The 15,801-nt window shown below is 41.0% G+C and overlaps 1 protein-coding gene across 3 annotated transcripts in view; it reads left to right on the top strand.

Annotated features, from left to right (window-relative positions):
• The window catches only part of Atg10 (autophagy related 10), a 248,271-nt gene extending 234,316 nt beyond the window's left edge, over positions 1 to 13,955 (top strand). Inside the window, exons 5-7 of one of the 3 annotated variants that reach the window (XM_051182951.1) lie at positions 12,732 to 12,829; positions 13,472 to 13,587; positions 13,884 to 13,955. In XM_051182951.1, the coding sequence (XP_051038908.1) occupies positions 12,732 to 12,829; positions 13,472 to 13,571 (198 nt within the window). In that variant the 3' untranslated portion in view covers positions 13,572 to 13,587; positions 13,884 to 13,955. The remainder of the gene's footprint in view (positions 1 to 12,731; positions 12,830 to 13,471; positions 13,588 to 13,883) is intronic. The other 2 variants (XM_051182950.1, XM_051182949.1) reach the window with 2 other exon arrangements.
• The last annotated feature ends 1,846 nt before the right edge of the window (positions 13,956 to 15,801 follow it).

Here is a 15,801-nt window from a genome sequence, read left to right as displayed (position 1 = left end):
GAACTCATCAGCAGTGTTGAAAGGACCTGCGTTTTTTATTCAGGAGATCAGTGAATCCAAGCACTGTAAGTGAAGAAACAGGCACACCATGGTGAAATGCCCCGAAGCAAGAGGAGACCTTAAGAGGGGCAACAGTTAGCTTAGTTATAAAAACTGGAAGAAATGAGGTGCCACAGCTCGAGTCCTGGTAGATGCACCAGTACTCTAGAATTATTTCACCTACAACTTGTTTCTCAGAAGTGAGGGCAAGATGGAGCGTCCTAGGATGCAGCTGTTTATTGCCTACACATCCTCACTAAAAGATACTCCTGAAAGATGTAGTTCAGGGATAAAATTATCTCCTGAGGTAGAGTCAGGGGTGTCAGGAAAAGGTCAGTCTCCAAGATGTAGCAAGTTTGAGGCCACCATAGGCCACATGAGATGCTGTCTCAAGAAAAAAAAAGTTCAAAAGTGAAGGTTAAGATTTACACAAAAAAGCTGGGCATTGGTGGTTCACTCCTTTAATCCCAGCACCCCGGAGGCAGAGGCAGGTGGATCTCTGTAAGTTCAAGGCCAGCCTGGTCTACAGAGCTAGTTTCAGGACAAATTCCAAAGCAATACAGAGAAAGCCTGTCTCGGTTAACACACACACACACACACACAAAAAAAAAAAAGTAAAGGATAAAATCTGAATAACTCTCAAGGAACATGGACTTATAAAATACTAATAATCTCAATAGAATTGAACAGCAGCAAATATAACTGAAATACAGGGAAATGGGACATAAGGCAGAACAGATGGAGCTAATCATCCTCCAATACTTCAATTGCTTGGGGAAAGAGAAAGATACTGAGTAATTATAGATTTTTATTAAGAAAAATAGTTAATTAAATATTTTGGGGATAGCTTTAAAATTAAAAATACATGTAATGTTCAACCTGAATAAAAGAAAAGGGATAATGTGAAAAGCCTCCCCCCTCCCCCCGGGGCTGGAGAGATGGCTCAGTGATTAAGACTGCATACAACTCCTGCAGAGAACCTGAGTTCTAACCTAGTGCCTATGTCAGGAGATCCAGCGCCCTCTTCTGGACTCTACAAACATTTGCACTCATGAGCACATACACATAGACATACATAATTAAAAATAAAACTCAAATAAATTTTTACTCCTATATTAGATCCAGAAGAAATCAACAAAGGAAGGGATGGAGGAGCCAAAATAAAGAGACTAAAAATACATAGGTTGGTTGTGCTGTGAGACAGAGGGAACACTGGGGAACAGGAAAGTGTCCAGTAAGAAGTGGACAGGAGGATGGGGCGGGTGCGGGGAGGAGGAGGGAGAAGAATAAAGAGAATGAAAATGTCACAATGAAACTGTTACTTTTTATGCTAACTTTAAAAACTAATAAATACAATTAAATAAAATTTTTAAATAGGAAAAGTTTTAAAGTCCATAATAAAAGGGAAGAAATCAAATTATATCTGATTACAGAAATATAAGTGAACAGACCCTCCAGACTAACAGCACATTGTATTGTTTTTAACCTATATTCTTTTTTACCTTAAGTAAAGATATACAATGACTGTGAGTCAAATTATTTTCCAGTAACATGACTAAAAAGCCGGTATGGTTATACTGACATGAGATAAAAGTCTTTCTTGTCAGTATAATCAGAGTAAATATAATCACAACATATTAAAACCCAATGCTCTAGGAAGGTATACTTCTATGCATTTAATAACACAGATTTGGGGTGTATGAAACAAAAACTTATAAACTATAAGAAGAAATGGAAAAATTCACACTTATAGGAGAGTTTCCGTTCCTCTTAGAAACTGGTAGTCACCGGCAACAAGGACAGAGACCTGAACGCGTATCTGTGAAAATAAGGCACAAGGGAGGGAGGAGTCTTCCTCGCCCACCCCTTGTGTAGGAGGAGAGCGAGCATCAGCGGTGCCTGGGTGGTGATGCTGTACTCTTTGTCGCACACCCCTCTAAGGAGGGCTTGGCTTTGGCCACTCTGAGCCTCCTGTTGAACGCCATTCGTGCAATGATGTTACAAATGAACTACCTTGATGTGTACCCAGAAAATGAAGATTATATATTCTCTGTTCGTGTTTTCCTCAGCACCTGTAGAACATTTAAGAGATTAAGAGTAGGAGCTGTAGAGGTAGCTCATCAGATAGTGGTGATTGCTGTACAAGCACAAAAACATGAGTTCTAATCCCCAGAACCCGCACGGACAACTAGGCATAGCCACACACACCTGTAATTTCTGTGCTGTGACAAGCAGGGACAGGAGGATCACTAGGGTTTGCTGGCCACAGCCAAGCTCCAGGTGCAGTGACAGGTGCTGTCTTAAAAGGACTAAGATGGGAAGTGGTGGAGCTGGACCCGTGACATCTTTCTCCAGTGTCTACATATGTGCAGGAGCATGTGCATACAACACACACACACACCGAGACACACATTTTTAAAGATTCAGGTCAAACAAAGTGTAAAGCAAATAGTAAAACAGAAGGTAACAATACTTAGAGAGGATCCCTGAAATCCCTATGACAGGGACTGGCACAGGGCAGGCTCCTCATGAGCACATGCTCATTAAACAAAAAGCAACAGAAGCTGTGAGCATATGTGTGTGAAGGGTCTGAAAGGAAGTTTACAGGTGATCAAATCTGGTGTCATTCCTTTTCCTCTTTATTTCCTCAACTCTGTATACTTCTCATAGAAGTTTATGAATGTACATGATCTTGATGTAAATAGATGTGAAGGGGTGAACTAGAGTTGAGAGATGGAGAAAGGGACCATCCTAGACATCGAGTCTGGTTGGATGCAGGATGAGCTGCAGTGTGATGAGCTGAGTCTGGGGGTGTGAAGGGCCTTTGCCATCGTTACATGAATGGCATTAAGTATAAGCCTCAATATGGCCAGAGCAAAGCCCTCCTCAGAGGGATGCTGTGGCAGAGGATACACACACCACTGCTGGTGCTCACTCTCCCCCTACACAAGGGGAGGATGAGGAAGATGCCTCTCTCCATTTTTTGTTGTTTTGTTTTGTTGTTGAGACAGGGTCTTGCAATTTGCTCTGGTTGTCCTAGGACTTGCTGTGTAGACCAGAGTAGCCCTGAACTCACAGATATCAGCCTGTCTCTGCTTCCCACATGCTAGGATTAAAGGCGTGTGCTGCCATCACCCGGCCTAACCTTTCTCCATGTCTAAGGAATGTGCTCAGAGTGGAAGCAATGATCGGTCTGGGGTATGAAAACAGACGAAAGCTCAGTATGTGAAATTGTATCTGTGCCCTCCCAGCGAGCTGAGAGAATTAAGAAATGAACCAAGTGATTTGTCATGTTTATTACATGTAAGATGAAGGTGTAGTATTATCATTCTCCTATGATAGTCACATCTAATAGTTCTAAAAGCAATTCCCAGGAATCATATCAGACTTACTTTATGATACATTTAACCATTGCAAAATTAAATTTCATAAGAGAATGTGCCTATGTAACTCCTCTGGAGTTATAGAGATAGAAATCAGACCCATCATTTCTGTTTCCACAGAAAACCGTGTAGTAGACCCGTGTTCCAGGGTTCATTGAGTTGTGAAGCCTAACATAGCATTGGCTGTGTACTTCCTCACGGATGCTTTTCTGTGTGCACATTTGCTTAGTTCACTGGTACTAACAGCAGATGGTAGCACTTACACACGGATTTACCTCTCAGACTGATCCAAAATGAATACCACTAGAAAGATCCTGCCAGGTTTGATGTTATTTCATGTCTGAAAAAAATTAAAAAGTGTATTAAGCAAATCAGGTGTAGGAGTTTAGTTAGTTAGTTAGTTTTTTTTTTCTTTGATTCCAACACTTAATTCCTAAGTAAACTAAGGACTGCTTTCATCTCCACATCTGGTTATCTGCAGAGAAAGTGGAAAGTTCAGATATTATCTCCTGATGGAATCAGTTTTAAAAGAAAGGGCCATTGCAGAGAAGTAGCTTTTGAAAATTATTGTCCCGACTAATTGTCTTCCCTGGTCTCATACATCAGAGCATTTGAAACTTTCTCCCCTGATGTGCTGGCTAGTTTTATGTCAGCTTGACACAAGCTGAAGTCATCTGAGAAGAGGAACCTCAATTAAGAAGATGCCTCCACAAGGTCAGGCCATAGGCAACCCTGTGGGACATTTTCTTACTTAGTGACTGATGAGGGAGTTCCCAGCCTTCTGTGGGTGGTGCCATCCCTGGGCTGGTGGTTCCGGGTTCTATAAGAAAGCACTGAGCAAGCCATACAGAGCAAGCCAGTAAGCCGCACTCCTCCGTGGCCTATGTCAGTTCCTGACTCCAGGTTTCATCCCTGTTTGAGTTCCTGTTCTGACTTCCCTCAGTGAAGGACTGTTACCTCCAAGAGTTAAGTTACCTGGAATAAACCCTTTCTTCCCCAGCTTGCTTTGGTCACGGTGTTTCATCGAAGCAATGACAACTCTAACTAAGATTCCTCCTTGGTCTGAACAGAAATTTCTAGGTTTGTAGGATCAACTGACTGTATGGGACTCAGAAGTATTGAGGGGTTGCCATTGGATCTCCTCTTCCAGCTTCCCTCTTTGAGAGTAGCCAGCATTAGTAAAGGACCTGACCCCCTGAAATCCAGCCAGTCACATTCCTGTACCCAACCGGGAAAAAAAATCTTCCATATTTAAAAAACCTGGGGCTGTAGCGGAAGCTGTTGCTCTGCAGTTAAGAGTGCTTGTTCTTGTAGAGGATCAGGGTAGGGCTGTCCTAGGCTCAGGCTCCATGGTACCTGACGCCCTCTTCTGGCCCGCCCCAGCATCCAGCACTAGCTATAGACACAGTGCATATACATACATACAGGCAAAATATATGCACACAGAAAATAAAGACAGTACATAAGATGCCTTTCAAAAGCAACTTTTTAAAAAATGATGCTGAACACTGGTGATTAATAGGACCTCTATGATAGCACAGCCCACACTAAACCAGGTATGAGCTGAGTTCTCCTCCCATCCTAGAGAGGATGCAGCTCTCAGAGACAACTTGTAGCCCAGTTGACTCCACTTACTCCCAAAACTTTCTGGGAACTTCAAACTCCTGATGAAGAAACAACCACTCCTTTCTAGTCCAGCTGGAATACCAGCCCCTGACTCGGATACCACCTTGGCCCTCTGTATGGGATGAAGACAGAGGGAAGCTTGACATTAACACCACTATATCCCAATTTCAGCCAGAGGTATCCTGAATCAAAGTCAGCATCCCTAAACTCCTTGGATACTACCTCCTTCTAAATAGTGTTCCATGATATTATTTTCTTTCTTGTTATTTTATATATGCACAAAAAACTAATGTTAGATCACAGAGGCTGCCCCTGTAGAGGGGATCAGCCATGCATTAGATCCCATCTAGTATATCACAGAACTGCTAAGCTCCTAGCATGTAGCAGCCCCAAGAGAGAGTAAGAGTATAGGATTAACTTCCTGAATTGTAGTCTTATATCCTATCTAATATCATCACTAATCTGCTAATCTCAGGGACCTTACCCCTCCAAGTCCAGAGACCTCTACCCTCCATGCTCAGAGACCCCTACCCTCCAAGCTCAGAGACCTCTACTTTAGTGTCTACAAATAGTAAGAATTTCCTTTGCTCTGCAGGTGGCTGCTACAACTCCTAGCCCAGGTCACTCACTGCCCGTGGCTACCATTAATAGATGACCTGTTTACCTGAAAATATTTGGCTGAGATCACTGTAACTGAATTCTGTGACTTCTGTGGCATCACCTTCTCCATGAGTGCTGTAGAGATGTCTCAGGGGTTATGAGCACTGCCTGCTTTCCCAGAGGACCAGGTTTGGTCACATAGTGGCTCACAACCCTCTAATTCCAGTTCCAAGGGGTCCAATTCCCTTGGCCTCTGCAGGCACATGCACTCACATGCATGTATCCACATACAAAGACACAAGGTTAATTTCTAATTTAAAATTTAAAACAATTAAATTCTTAAAACACACACACAAAAAGAGGTCTCCAAGAACATGCTGTGTTCATGTCTGCGATCCCAGCACTTGAGAGGTAGAGACAGGAGAATCAGGGTCATCTTCTACTGTATAATGAGTTCAAGAACAGCCTGGACTGCATGAGAGGCTTTGTGTCAGGGAAAGAAGGGAGGGGAAGGAAATGACAGTGAGCTATTGTAGCCCTTGCCTATAATACGAGCACTTGAAAGTAGATTCAGGAGGATCAAAAGTCCAGAGTTGTTCTCAGCTACGTGTATACTTTGAGGTCAGCCTGGGTTACATGAGACCCAGTCTCAAAAATGAAAATTTCCATGAAAGCAACCATATTTGGTGGGGGCAAGGGGGTTAAAACAGGGTTTCTCTGTATAGCTCTGCTGTCCTTGAATTCACTTTCTAGAGCAGGCTGGCCTCAAACTCACAGAGATCCACCTTCCACTGTCTCCCAAGTGCTGGGATTAAAGGCGTACACAACCACTGCCCAGCTAGTAGTCATGTTTTTGAATTACAGATCCTTTTTCATAAAAATTGAAAATTATATAAGAAATATTGCTTGATAAATGAATAAATGAGGAAGTATATGAACTCAAATCACACCAAACCAACATTTTTCTATACAGAGTGAGCGCTATTGGTTTCCTAATGATTCAAAGCTGGGTCCCACATTGATCCTACTTTTGGTCATCTACCGTTCCTTCCTGTCTCCTTTGTAATGCTGCTGTCAGCTGTCATACCCATATACACCATGACCCAACTCTACAGTGCCATAACTGTGTCTTATATAATTTTATGTCACGTAAATTGATTGAATAAAATAAAATTAAATAAATTAAATCATAGTCTGTGTTTTGAAACAGGGTGTCACTGTGTAGCCCAGCTGGCCTTGAACTTCCACATTCTCCACCTCAGCCTCCAAAGTACTGGAATTACAAGCATGTACCACCATGCCTGGCTTTACTATGTGGTGAGGGGATTTTATTTTCTAGTCCACTCTATTTAGTGTTCTGTATGCTTCTTGTACCTTTATAGACATCTCCTTCTTTAGGTTAAGACATTTCTTCTGTGATTTTGTTGAAGAAATTTTCTGGGCCTTTGAACTGGGATTATTCTCCTTTCTCTGTTTCTATTATTCTTAGGTTTGGTCTCTTCATAGTGTCTCGAATCTTCTGGATATTTTGTGTCAGGGTTTTTGGTTGGGGGGGATTGTTGTTGTTGTTGTTTATATTTAACATTTTCTTTGACTGATGTATCCCTTTATTCTGTCATATCTTCTTTCTTATAACCTTTGTATTCTTTTGGTGAAGTTTGCTTCTGTAGTTCCTGTTCAAATTTCTAAATTTTCCATTTCCAGAATTTCCTCAGTTTGTTTTGGGTTTTTGCTTATATTTCCACTTTCAGATATTAAACAGTTTTAGTTATTCCCTTCAGCTGTTGGTTTGTGTTATCTTATTTTTTTTCTTTCTGTTGTTGTTGTTGTTTGTCTGTTTGTTTTTTGAGGCAGGGTTTCTCTGTGTATCTTTGGAGCCTGTCCAGGAACTAGCTCTGTACACCAGGCTGGCCTCAAACTCATAAGGATCCACCTGCCTCTGCCTCCCTAGTGCTGGGATTAAAGGCATGCACCACCAATGCCTGGCTTGTTTTTCTTTAAGGGATTTATTCATTTCCTTTTTAAGGGCCTCTATCAACTTTCTATAGTTGGTACAGGAAATATCTTCCAGGGGTCATTTCCTCCATAGTTTTCCACCTCCTGTTTTCAAAGTGAATATTTCCTTTAACGTGTCTTTAAATCCACTGATTCTTTCTCCTGTTGTCTTACATCCATTGGTGAACGTACCTGGAAGATCTGTGTCAGGCATTTTTCTGTGAGTGGGGAATTCCATCAGCTTCTTCCTGAGGTTTGTTTTTCTGTACTGACATCACTCAATTTGAAGAATTGGCATCATTGGCCTTTTAGTTCTGTAAACATATTTTAAATCTTTGGTGTGAGTTCTTGGTAAATTCAACATTTTTGCCCACTCAGAGTCCATTTTTGCTTTTAAATACATCGCCCTATGTGTTTTATGTATGCCATAAATTTCTTTGAAAACTGAACACTTTGGGCAGGATATTCCAGCAACCCTGGATTCTAATGGCTTCCTCTGAGGGCTCTTTTTGCTTCTGTTCCTGTCGCTTCTATTTGTCTTAGAAACTTTCTTGGGCTTCATCTTCTGAACGTGTCTTCCCTGTAAGTGTAGCCTCTCATTTGTCTGTTGTTTTCATTATTGCTATTTTGGTTATTGTTTGTTTGAGATGAAGTCTCATCGTGCTCCTCAGGCTGGTGGGCAGCCTCATGATCTTTCTGCCTCAGTCTCTAAAAAGAGTGAAATTATACCCATGGGTCTGCCCCTATGTCTGGGTTTTTATTTTCATTTAAAGAATATTCACCTATCTTCTTCATTGTGGCCCAGCTGTGTCTGTAGAGTTTATAGGTTGATAGAGATTGTGTTCAAATGCATCGAGCCCATGGAGCTTCCCTCTTGCTACTGGCTAGCAAGTGGGTGAAACACACTCAGACTTCAGATCCTGTTCAAGCCAATCTTGGCTTTCATCTCCTGGCAGCCCTTGTCTCTCCCCTGCGTTTGTGGCATTCCATCAGCCAGAGATGCCTGCAGAACCTTCTTGCCCTCCTGCGACTGCCTCCATCCCAGGATTGCCCTTCAAAGGAAACCAGAGCAATTACTAAAACTTTTTTTAATGCCTAAGTTTTCAGTTTAACTGAGTGTGGTGGCTCACGTCTATAATCCATCACTCAGTGGTCTAAGGCAAATTGATTTCCACGAATTGGAGGCCAGCCTGGACTGCATAGTAATTTCTAGGCCAGACATAACTATATATTAAGATCTGGTCTCAAAAAAACAAAACAAGGGCTGGTAAGATTATCAGTGGGTAAAAATCCCTAACAACATGAGTTCACTCCCCAAGGCCCTCATGGTAGGAGGATATAGGCACTCCTACAACTTGTCCTCTGACCTATGCATACTTACCAACTTACATACTAAATAAATGAAAATATAATTTGAAAAGCAATATATTGATAATCCTTGTTATCCTATATATCTAAATCTTTCATTAACTCAGACATTTCTTTTTTGTAGTTGTAATCAGTTGTCAAGTATTCCTAAATCGTAAGATACTAATCAGTGATTTCTTTAATGCTGCAAATCTACAAGAGTGTTCTTGTGCATTCATGCATGTGTGTGTGTGTGTGATTAGAATATTGAATCCAGGGTCTCATACAGAAAAAAAACCTTCAGTAAAACCAGTACTAGTATTAAATCTTTGCCATCACTGTAAGACCACAGTCTGAATGTTATATTCTGGTCTATTTAGCTATGAATTAATTAATAACTTGATGGGAGATGTCATTCTGTAATATGCTGTCTTATTGGTTAATTAATAAAGCACTGTTGGCAAATAGGAAGGCAAGATAGGTGGGACTAGGACACAAGGAGGATTCTGGGGGAGGTTAATAAAGAGAAGTCAAGAGTAGTCTGTGAGAGGAATAAGAGGTCGGGGGTCTCTCACTCCCCGGTAACACCACGCGGAAACACTTAGATTGATAGAAATGAGTTAATAGCTAAGACAGAGCTAGCCAATAAGCTCTAGCCATTAGCCAACAGCTTTATAATTAATAGTGTCTCTCTGTGTTATTTTGGGGCTGACACGGCTGTGGGACCAGGCTGGCAAAAAAACTGCTCATAACAATAACTAAGCATGAAGTTTCTGTCAAGCATTCTTCTGTGCACATTTCTGATGTTATGTCATTGAAGAGTTGCAATCACTCTATCTAATAAGGAAGGAGACAGAAAATGATTGAGGGTCTCCTAAAACTCACAGTTCCTCTTTGGTAGAACAGGACTCTTCACTACAGAGCTTGTATGCACTCTTACCCATTCTCTGTATGGAGTGAGCAAAGATAACAAAGAGCCCAAGTCTTTACTACACAGCAGCCAGCCAACAGAGCTGTAGTGCCCTTGTTTCTTGGCCTTCTCTGGGAAAACAGTTCTCTCAGCTGAACTGTGTCTATGAATATCCTGGATTGTTCTTTTGAGGTCTTGTAAAATGTAGACCATACTCCTCTAAGAGGCAAGTCCTCGACTGTATAGTGAACTGTTCTGCATGAGTCAGTAAGTCCTTCAGGAAACTCAGAGTGAAGAGTACAGACTCTTTCCAGAGGTTCTCAGCACGGTGGCTGGTGCTTCATCCATGAGAGCCCTCTAGGACTCTATAGCCCTGTTAGATTTCCTTCAGAACACCTGCTATTATCTGCATCATTGAGCCTGTGTTCTGTGTGTTGTTGGCTGTCTCCTGCCTTTGAATCAAATTCTATGACACCAGAGACTTTGCTTACTCTAGAGATATGCTAGTCTACAAATGTGTACCTAGAGCTATTCCTGGGAGACACATGAAAAGTGATTTCTCTTATAAATACATATTGAATTAATTAATATTAGCTTAAGACAGATGAAGAATCATGAATCAAGTTGCACAGGAGACTTGCCAGAGGCACAGTGCACCTAAGTTATGACCCTCGGGCCCAGTAATGGGCAGGAATGTGGGTGGGAAAGGAGCTGGTAAAAAATAAGAAAACTAGAAAACAAATGATGTAGTGAACAGAGATGTCTAAAATGGCAGCTAGGGAGGCCAAATAGTGCTAAAAATTCCAGGTCCGTATCATAGTTACACCCCCACCACACATAAATCCCCTAATTTCAGCACCAATGCATTTTGTTTTTTCCTTTATTTGTGTGTATCTGACACACATGTGGGAGTACCTCAGAGGCCAGAAGAGGCATCAGCTCCCCTACTGCTGGAGCTACAGACAGTTGTGAATCACCTAACATGGGTACTGTGAATCAAACTTGGGTCCTCTGGAAGAGGAGTGTCATGCATAGGTGCTTGAGGCTGAGGGTAGAGGCAGAAATTAAACTCCTCGGGAACTGCTGTTGGGTTGGCTTCCATGTAGGGTGACCGAGAAGAGGAGAAGCAGCCAAGAAGAACTAATGGGCAGCCCCTAACCTAGCTCCAGCTACATGCCTCTTCCATTTAGCCTGCTTGATATTTAAAGACATTCTGTCAACATTTAAATTTAAGAGCATTTAAATGATCTAATTTTGTAGGTCATTTTAACAAATAGAAGAGCTGGCAGGTGGGACCTGCATTTTCACATGACCCACTTAGCTGGCTCAGGGTAGGAAACACCCTGGAATTGCAGCCCTCTCCAGCTCTTGTGGTCCTTATATATTTAGCCAGCATTATCCCTCAAAGTCATCTGCATGGACTCCATAGCTACTTGGGTTGATAATATCTATCACAGTGACAAATAAGAATGTAAATAACTCATCATTCATAATTGTTTTGTGTTGATGGACCTTGTGCATGAATTACTAACTGTATAGAACCCTTCTATGAACTCCCCCATTGTTTGCGTCTATAAATTGACAGCAGAATGATCTGCAACTTATAACCAGCCATTTCCCTATAGAGGAAGTGGACTTATATCAAAGGGGATGTTGGGTAATAGAAACAGCCCTGTACATTTGAGAGATAAAGATCAGTAAAAGGAGGAGAGAGAATGGATGCAGGCCATTCCCTGCCACACACCTGCTGTGCTCACACAGCACATGCCCATTGATGTTGGGAGGAAGATAGCATGCTAAAACAACAAGCACATTAGCCAAATTTAAGTTAAAATATGCAAATGACTTTTTTCCTTAACTACTAACAAAGACGTAAGAAAAATTCTTTGTTCTGATTGTCAAGTTTCTGGTATCCTTATACATCAGTGAAGAAAAATAAAGAGTAATTATTAAGCCAAAGAGAAACATCACTAACCAAGAAAGAACCAGATATTTATCTAATTTATAGTGTGTAAATGGCATGTGTGGCCCCACTGTGTTTGACAGTAAATCAGTGAATAGCTCCTTCCCACACCCTTTGTCATGTTTGGATTATAACTGTATTTCAAAGTAGAAAGTCGACCTGAATGTTAATCAGTGACATGGAATTTAAGATAGATGTCTATCTTGAAAGAGCAGAAGCTGGTGATATGGTTTAGTAGGTGTATTAGTCATTGTCCTATTGCTGTGAAGATACACCATGACCACAGAAACTCTTACAGAGGAAAACATTAAATTGAGAACAGTTTAATTGCTTACATTTTCAGAGGTTTAGTTCATTATCACCGTGGTGGTGAGCATAGTGGCATGCATGCAGTAGACAAAATCTTTCATGACCCATGGGCCAAGAGAGAACCTGTGCCTTGCACAGGTTTGAAACTTTAAATCCCACTCTTTGTAACACACTCCTCCAACAAGGCCATACCTCCTAATCCAATCCTTACAATCCTTCTCAAATAGTGCCACTCTCTTATGGATAAACATTCCAATATAGAAGCCTAAGGGGTCCATTCTCATTCAAACCACCACAGTGATGAAAGCACTTGCAACCAAGCCTGATGACCAGAGGTCAAGCCCAGGATCCCAATGGTGAAAGGAAGGGAACAATTCCTGCAAGTTGTCCTCAGATCACATGTGTACATGTGCACATATGCTTGTGTGCAAACACGCATGTGCATATGTGTGCACACACAGAGAGAGGAAGAGAAATGGTATACACATTTTAAAAATAAGAAGTAAAACAAATTGTTTAACTTTTCAATGTAGTTCGGTGACAGTTTGAATTGTTACAGGAGCATCCTATACTTGGGCAACCATTCTTTGTTCTACATCCCTGCAAGACAAATGAATTCATGACCGCTGTGCTGAAGAATCCTCAGGAAACCAATAGGTAAGAAACATCTTCAAGACACAGTGTACTTTACTCTGACTTTAAAAGTATAAATCTTTTCATACAACTCTAAAAGCTGGGCTATAATAAGAAATATTCTTTCTAATAGTAATGGTGAACACATTGATTTGGGCTGTGTGCTAAGTATCCTGAGTTTTAGATGTGTGAACACATTGGGCTTTTATTACATCCCAGAACTAAATACCAACCACGGTTTCTCTTAGTTTTCAGACAAGAAGGCTAAATCACAGAGGAGTCAGGTGACTCTGTTGAAGTCACACAGCTAGTTTGAGGTAGGACTGGGACTTGAAAACAGACATTTTTACCTCAGCACCCTTGTTTTACCTACCGCACTCAGCCAGCTCAATAACTGCTTAAATTCAAATGAAAGCTTGGGCCATCAGGAGAAGTCAGAGGCCCCAGTTCTGTCTTCCCCTTCAACTACGTTAGTGAAGGATCATAATATACTTCAGGGTCACAAACCAAACTTACACCATGTGGCTGGCATAGGGATTCTGGGATTCCAAGCAAGCCCATATCTTAGGGAAAGGCCTAATTTCTCTTCCTTTTGGCCACTTTCTGGTTCTCCATCAGAAACTGTGATACAGAATTTATATTACATGTGTTTCCCTTGTTTCCTAGAAATGTCAACTACATCACATCATGGCTGAGCATCGTGGGGCCAGTTGTTGGTCTGAATCTACCTCTGAGCTATGCTAAAGCAACATCACAGGATGAGTGATTTGTTGACAAGCAAGGTAAAGAGCAAAGCTTGGGTCCATGCTTCATTATTAGAAAGATGATGGTGTCTCTCTTACCCTTAGCTACACCTTGGATCTGGGAGTCAGTTTACATCATCTTTATTGACCCTGGCTAGTTCATCAGTGTTCTAGTTATTTTAGAGGTGCATTACCCTGCTATAAAGGGTACCCACACAACTGTAGGAGTGGATGGTTTTATTTTATGGTGAACACTCTGGAAATAAGACTTTACTGCTTACCTTTATTCTCTTTGCTTTGTTTTGTTCTTGTTCCTGATCTCCCACTGATCCCAGAAGCTGCAGCATGGTGAACACCAAAACTGTACCTGGAGCCTTGGTGTTTTTGTAAACGGGACTGCAGTATTTCATGTCACCAAGATTTGATGCAGATTTCTTTCCTTGGGAAGAAAATTTCTGCAAACTTGTATGGAATGGTGGTTTTATGGAAGAAACAAGTTACAGATTCAGATCACTATACATAGCAAAAATGGGTCTAATTCAGTGACGTTGCAGTGGGCTCACACTGGGCTCACACATTTTCCTCTAGGCACGGTCCCTTTTCTGTTGTGGAGATTGATGGAGAAATATGTTTTGTGTTTGGTCTCACATAAAAACTTGTCTCTGAAAATTAATGTTATGAAAATGACCCATCTTAAATTATTCTCCCACGGTCAAACTCAGAAGCAATGGATTATTTCTCTGGCACTCCCCAAAAATGTGTGTGTGTGTGTGTTTATGCATGTGTATACATAAAAATAGATACAAAATAATGAATAGCTGATGGTTTTATTATATTAATGTGTTTTACAAGCAAAGTATGGCATGATAACTAAAAGTTTTTAAATAGCTATAGGAAACATTTAAGCATTGCAAATAAAAATAACACAATTATTTTTCTTTCTACCTGTGAGAGCCACAACCACTCTGCTGCATTACTGGAGGCTTTTGTGGAAGCCTTCCTAGCCCTACAACTTTCTTTCTTTTCAATATGAGAATTACAAGCTGCCTCACAACACTGCTGTGAGAACTACATTTAATCATTAATGTACACGTATTAAATGTTCACTTGCCACATAATCCACTATTAATTCAGTTCATAATATGTTTCATAGCCAGCAAGACATTAAGAAGGGCCTTTTCTGGAGGAATTACAGGTTGCTTTACTTTACTTTTTTGTTTTCTAGAAGATGAAACTAAGTGGAAAATACATGTGGTATAGTTTCTTCCGTGAAGTGTGTCCTGCAGAGTCACCTAAGAACACTTTACCCCTCCAAATGGTAGAGCCACCTTAGGGAAGAGCTTGCCTGGGGTGATTTTGGCAGCCACACTCCCTGGAAAACCTCTGCTTTGGATTAATATACTATTTGCCAGCAAGCCCTTGTCAATACCCTGCAAGGCATACAGACTTGCTTCCTGGTGTTTAGGTTCCATCATAACCCATTCTAAGTTGAAAATACCATAGGATGGAGATGTGTTTAATAAGTCTAACCTACTGAGCATCACAGTTTAGCTTAATCCACTTTGTATTTTTAACTTTTATTTGTTTTGTCTACATGTGAGCATAGGCCAGGGTTCTTGTCACATAACACACATGGAAGTGAGAAGAAGGGGCTCTCTTCTTCCACCATGTGATTCCTAGGGATCAAACTCAGGTCATTGGGCTTGGTCACAGTGCCTTTACCCACTGAGCTACCTCACGAGCATTAGCTAAATATTCTCAGAATGCACACGCCTTTAATCCTGGCACTCAGGAGGTAGAGGCAGGTGGATCTCTGAGTTCCCAGAATAGTCAAGACTACAAAAAAACAAAACAAAAAACAAAACAAAGCCCTGTCTCAAAAAACACAAGGGAAAAAATTTTTTTTCAAAACAGTATATTTTGATCATGAATTTACCCTCCCTCATTTTCTCCCAGATCAGATCCTTCCACCAAACTTTGTTCTTCTTTCTTCCTCTTTATAACAAGATAAAATAGGGGGGGAAAAAGAAACACACACACAAAACCCACAAAAATGAGAACCAAAATAAACAAGCAAAAGACTACTAAGGCAGAGAGAAAGAGATGCCCAAACAAAGCAAAGTGAGACCCCCCCCAAAAAAAAAATCTACAAAGATACCACTGGGGTTCTTTTTTTGTTTGTTTGTGTTGGCCAACTACAACTGTGCATTGAGCCCACCCATGACATGTGGTTAATGTGCTTATAAGACTGAC

The sequence above is a fragment of the Phodopus roborovskii genome, unplaced genomic scaffold (assembly GCF_943737965.1).
Source record: "Phodopus roborovskii unplaced genomic scaffold, PHOROB, whole genome shotgun sequence".
NCBI lineage: Eukaryota > Metazoa > Chordata > Mammalia > Rodentia > Cricetidae > Phodopus > Phodopus roborovskii.
Note: the sequence above shows the minus strand (reverse complement) of the source record. Positions and strands in the feature narration are given on the sequence as shown.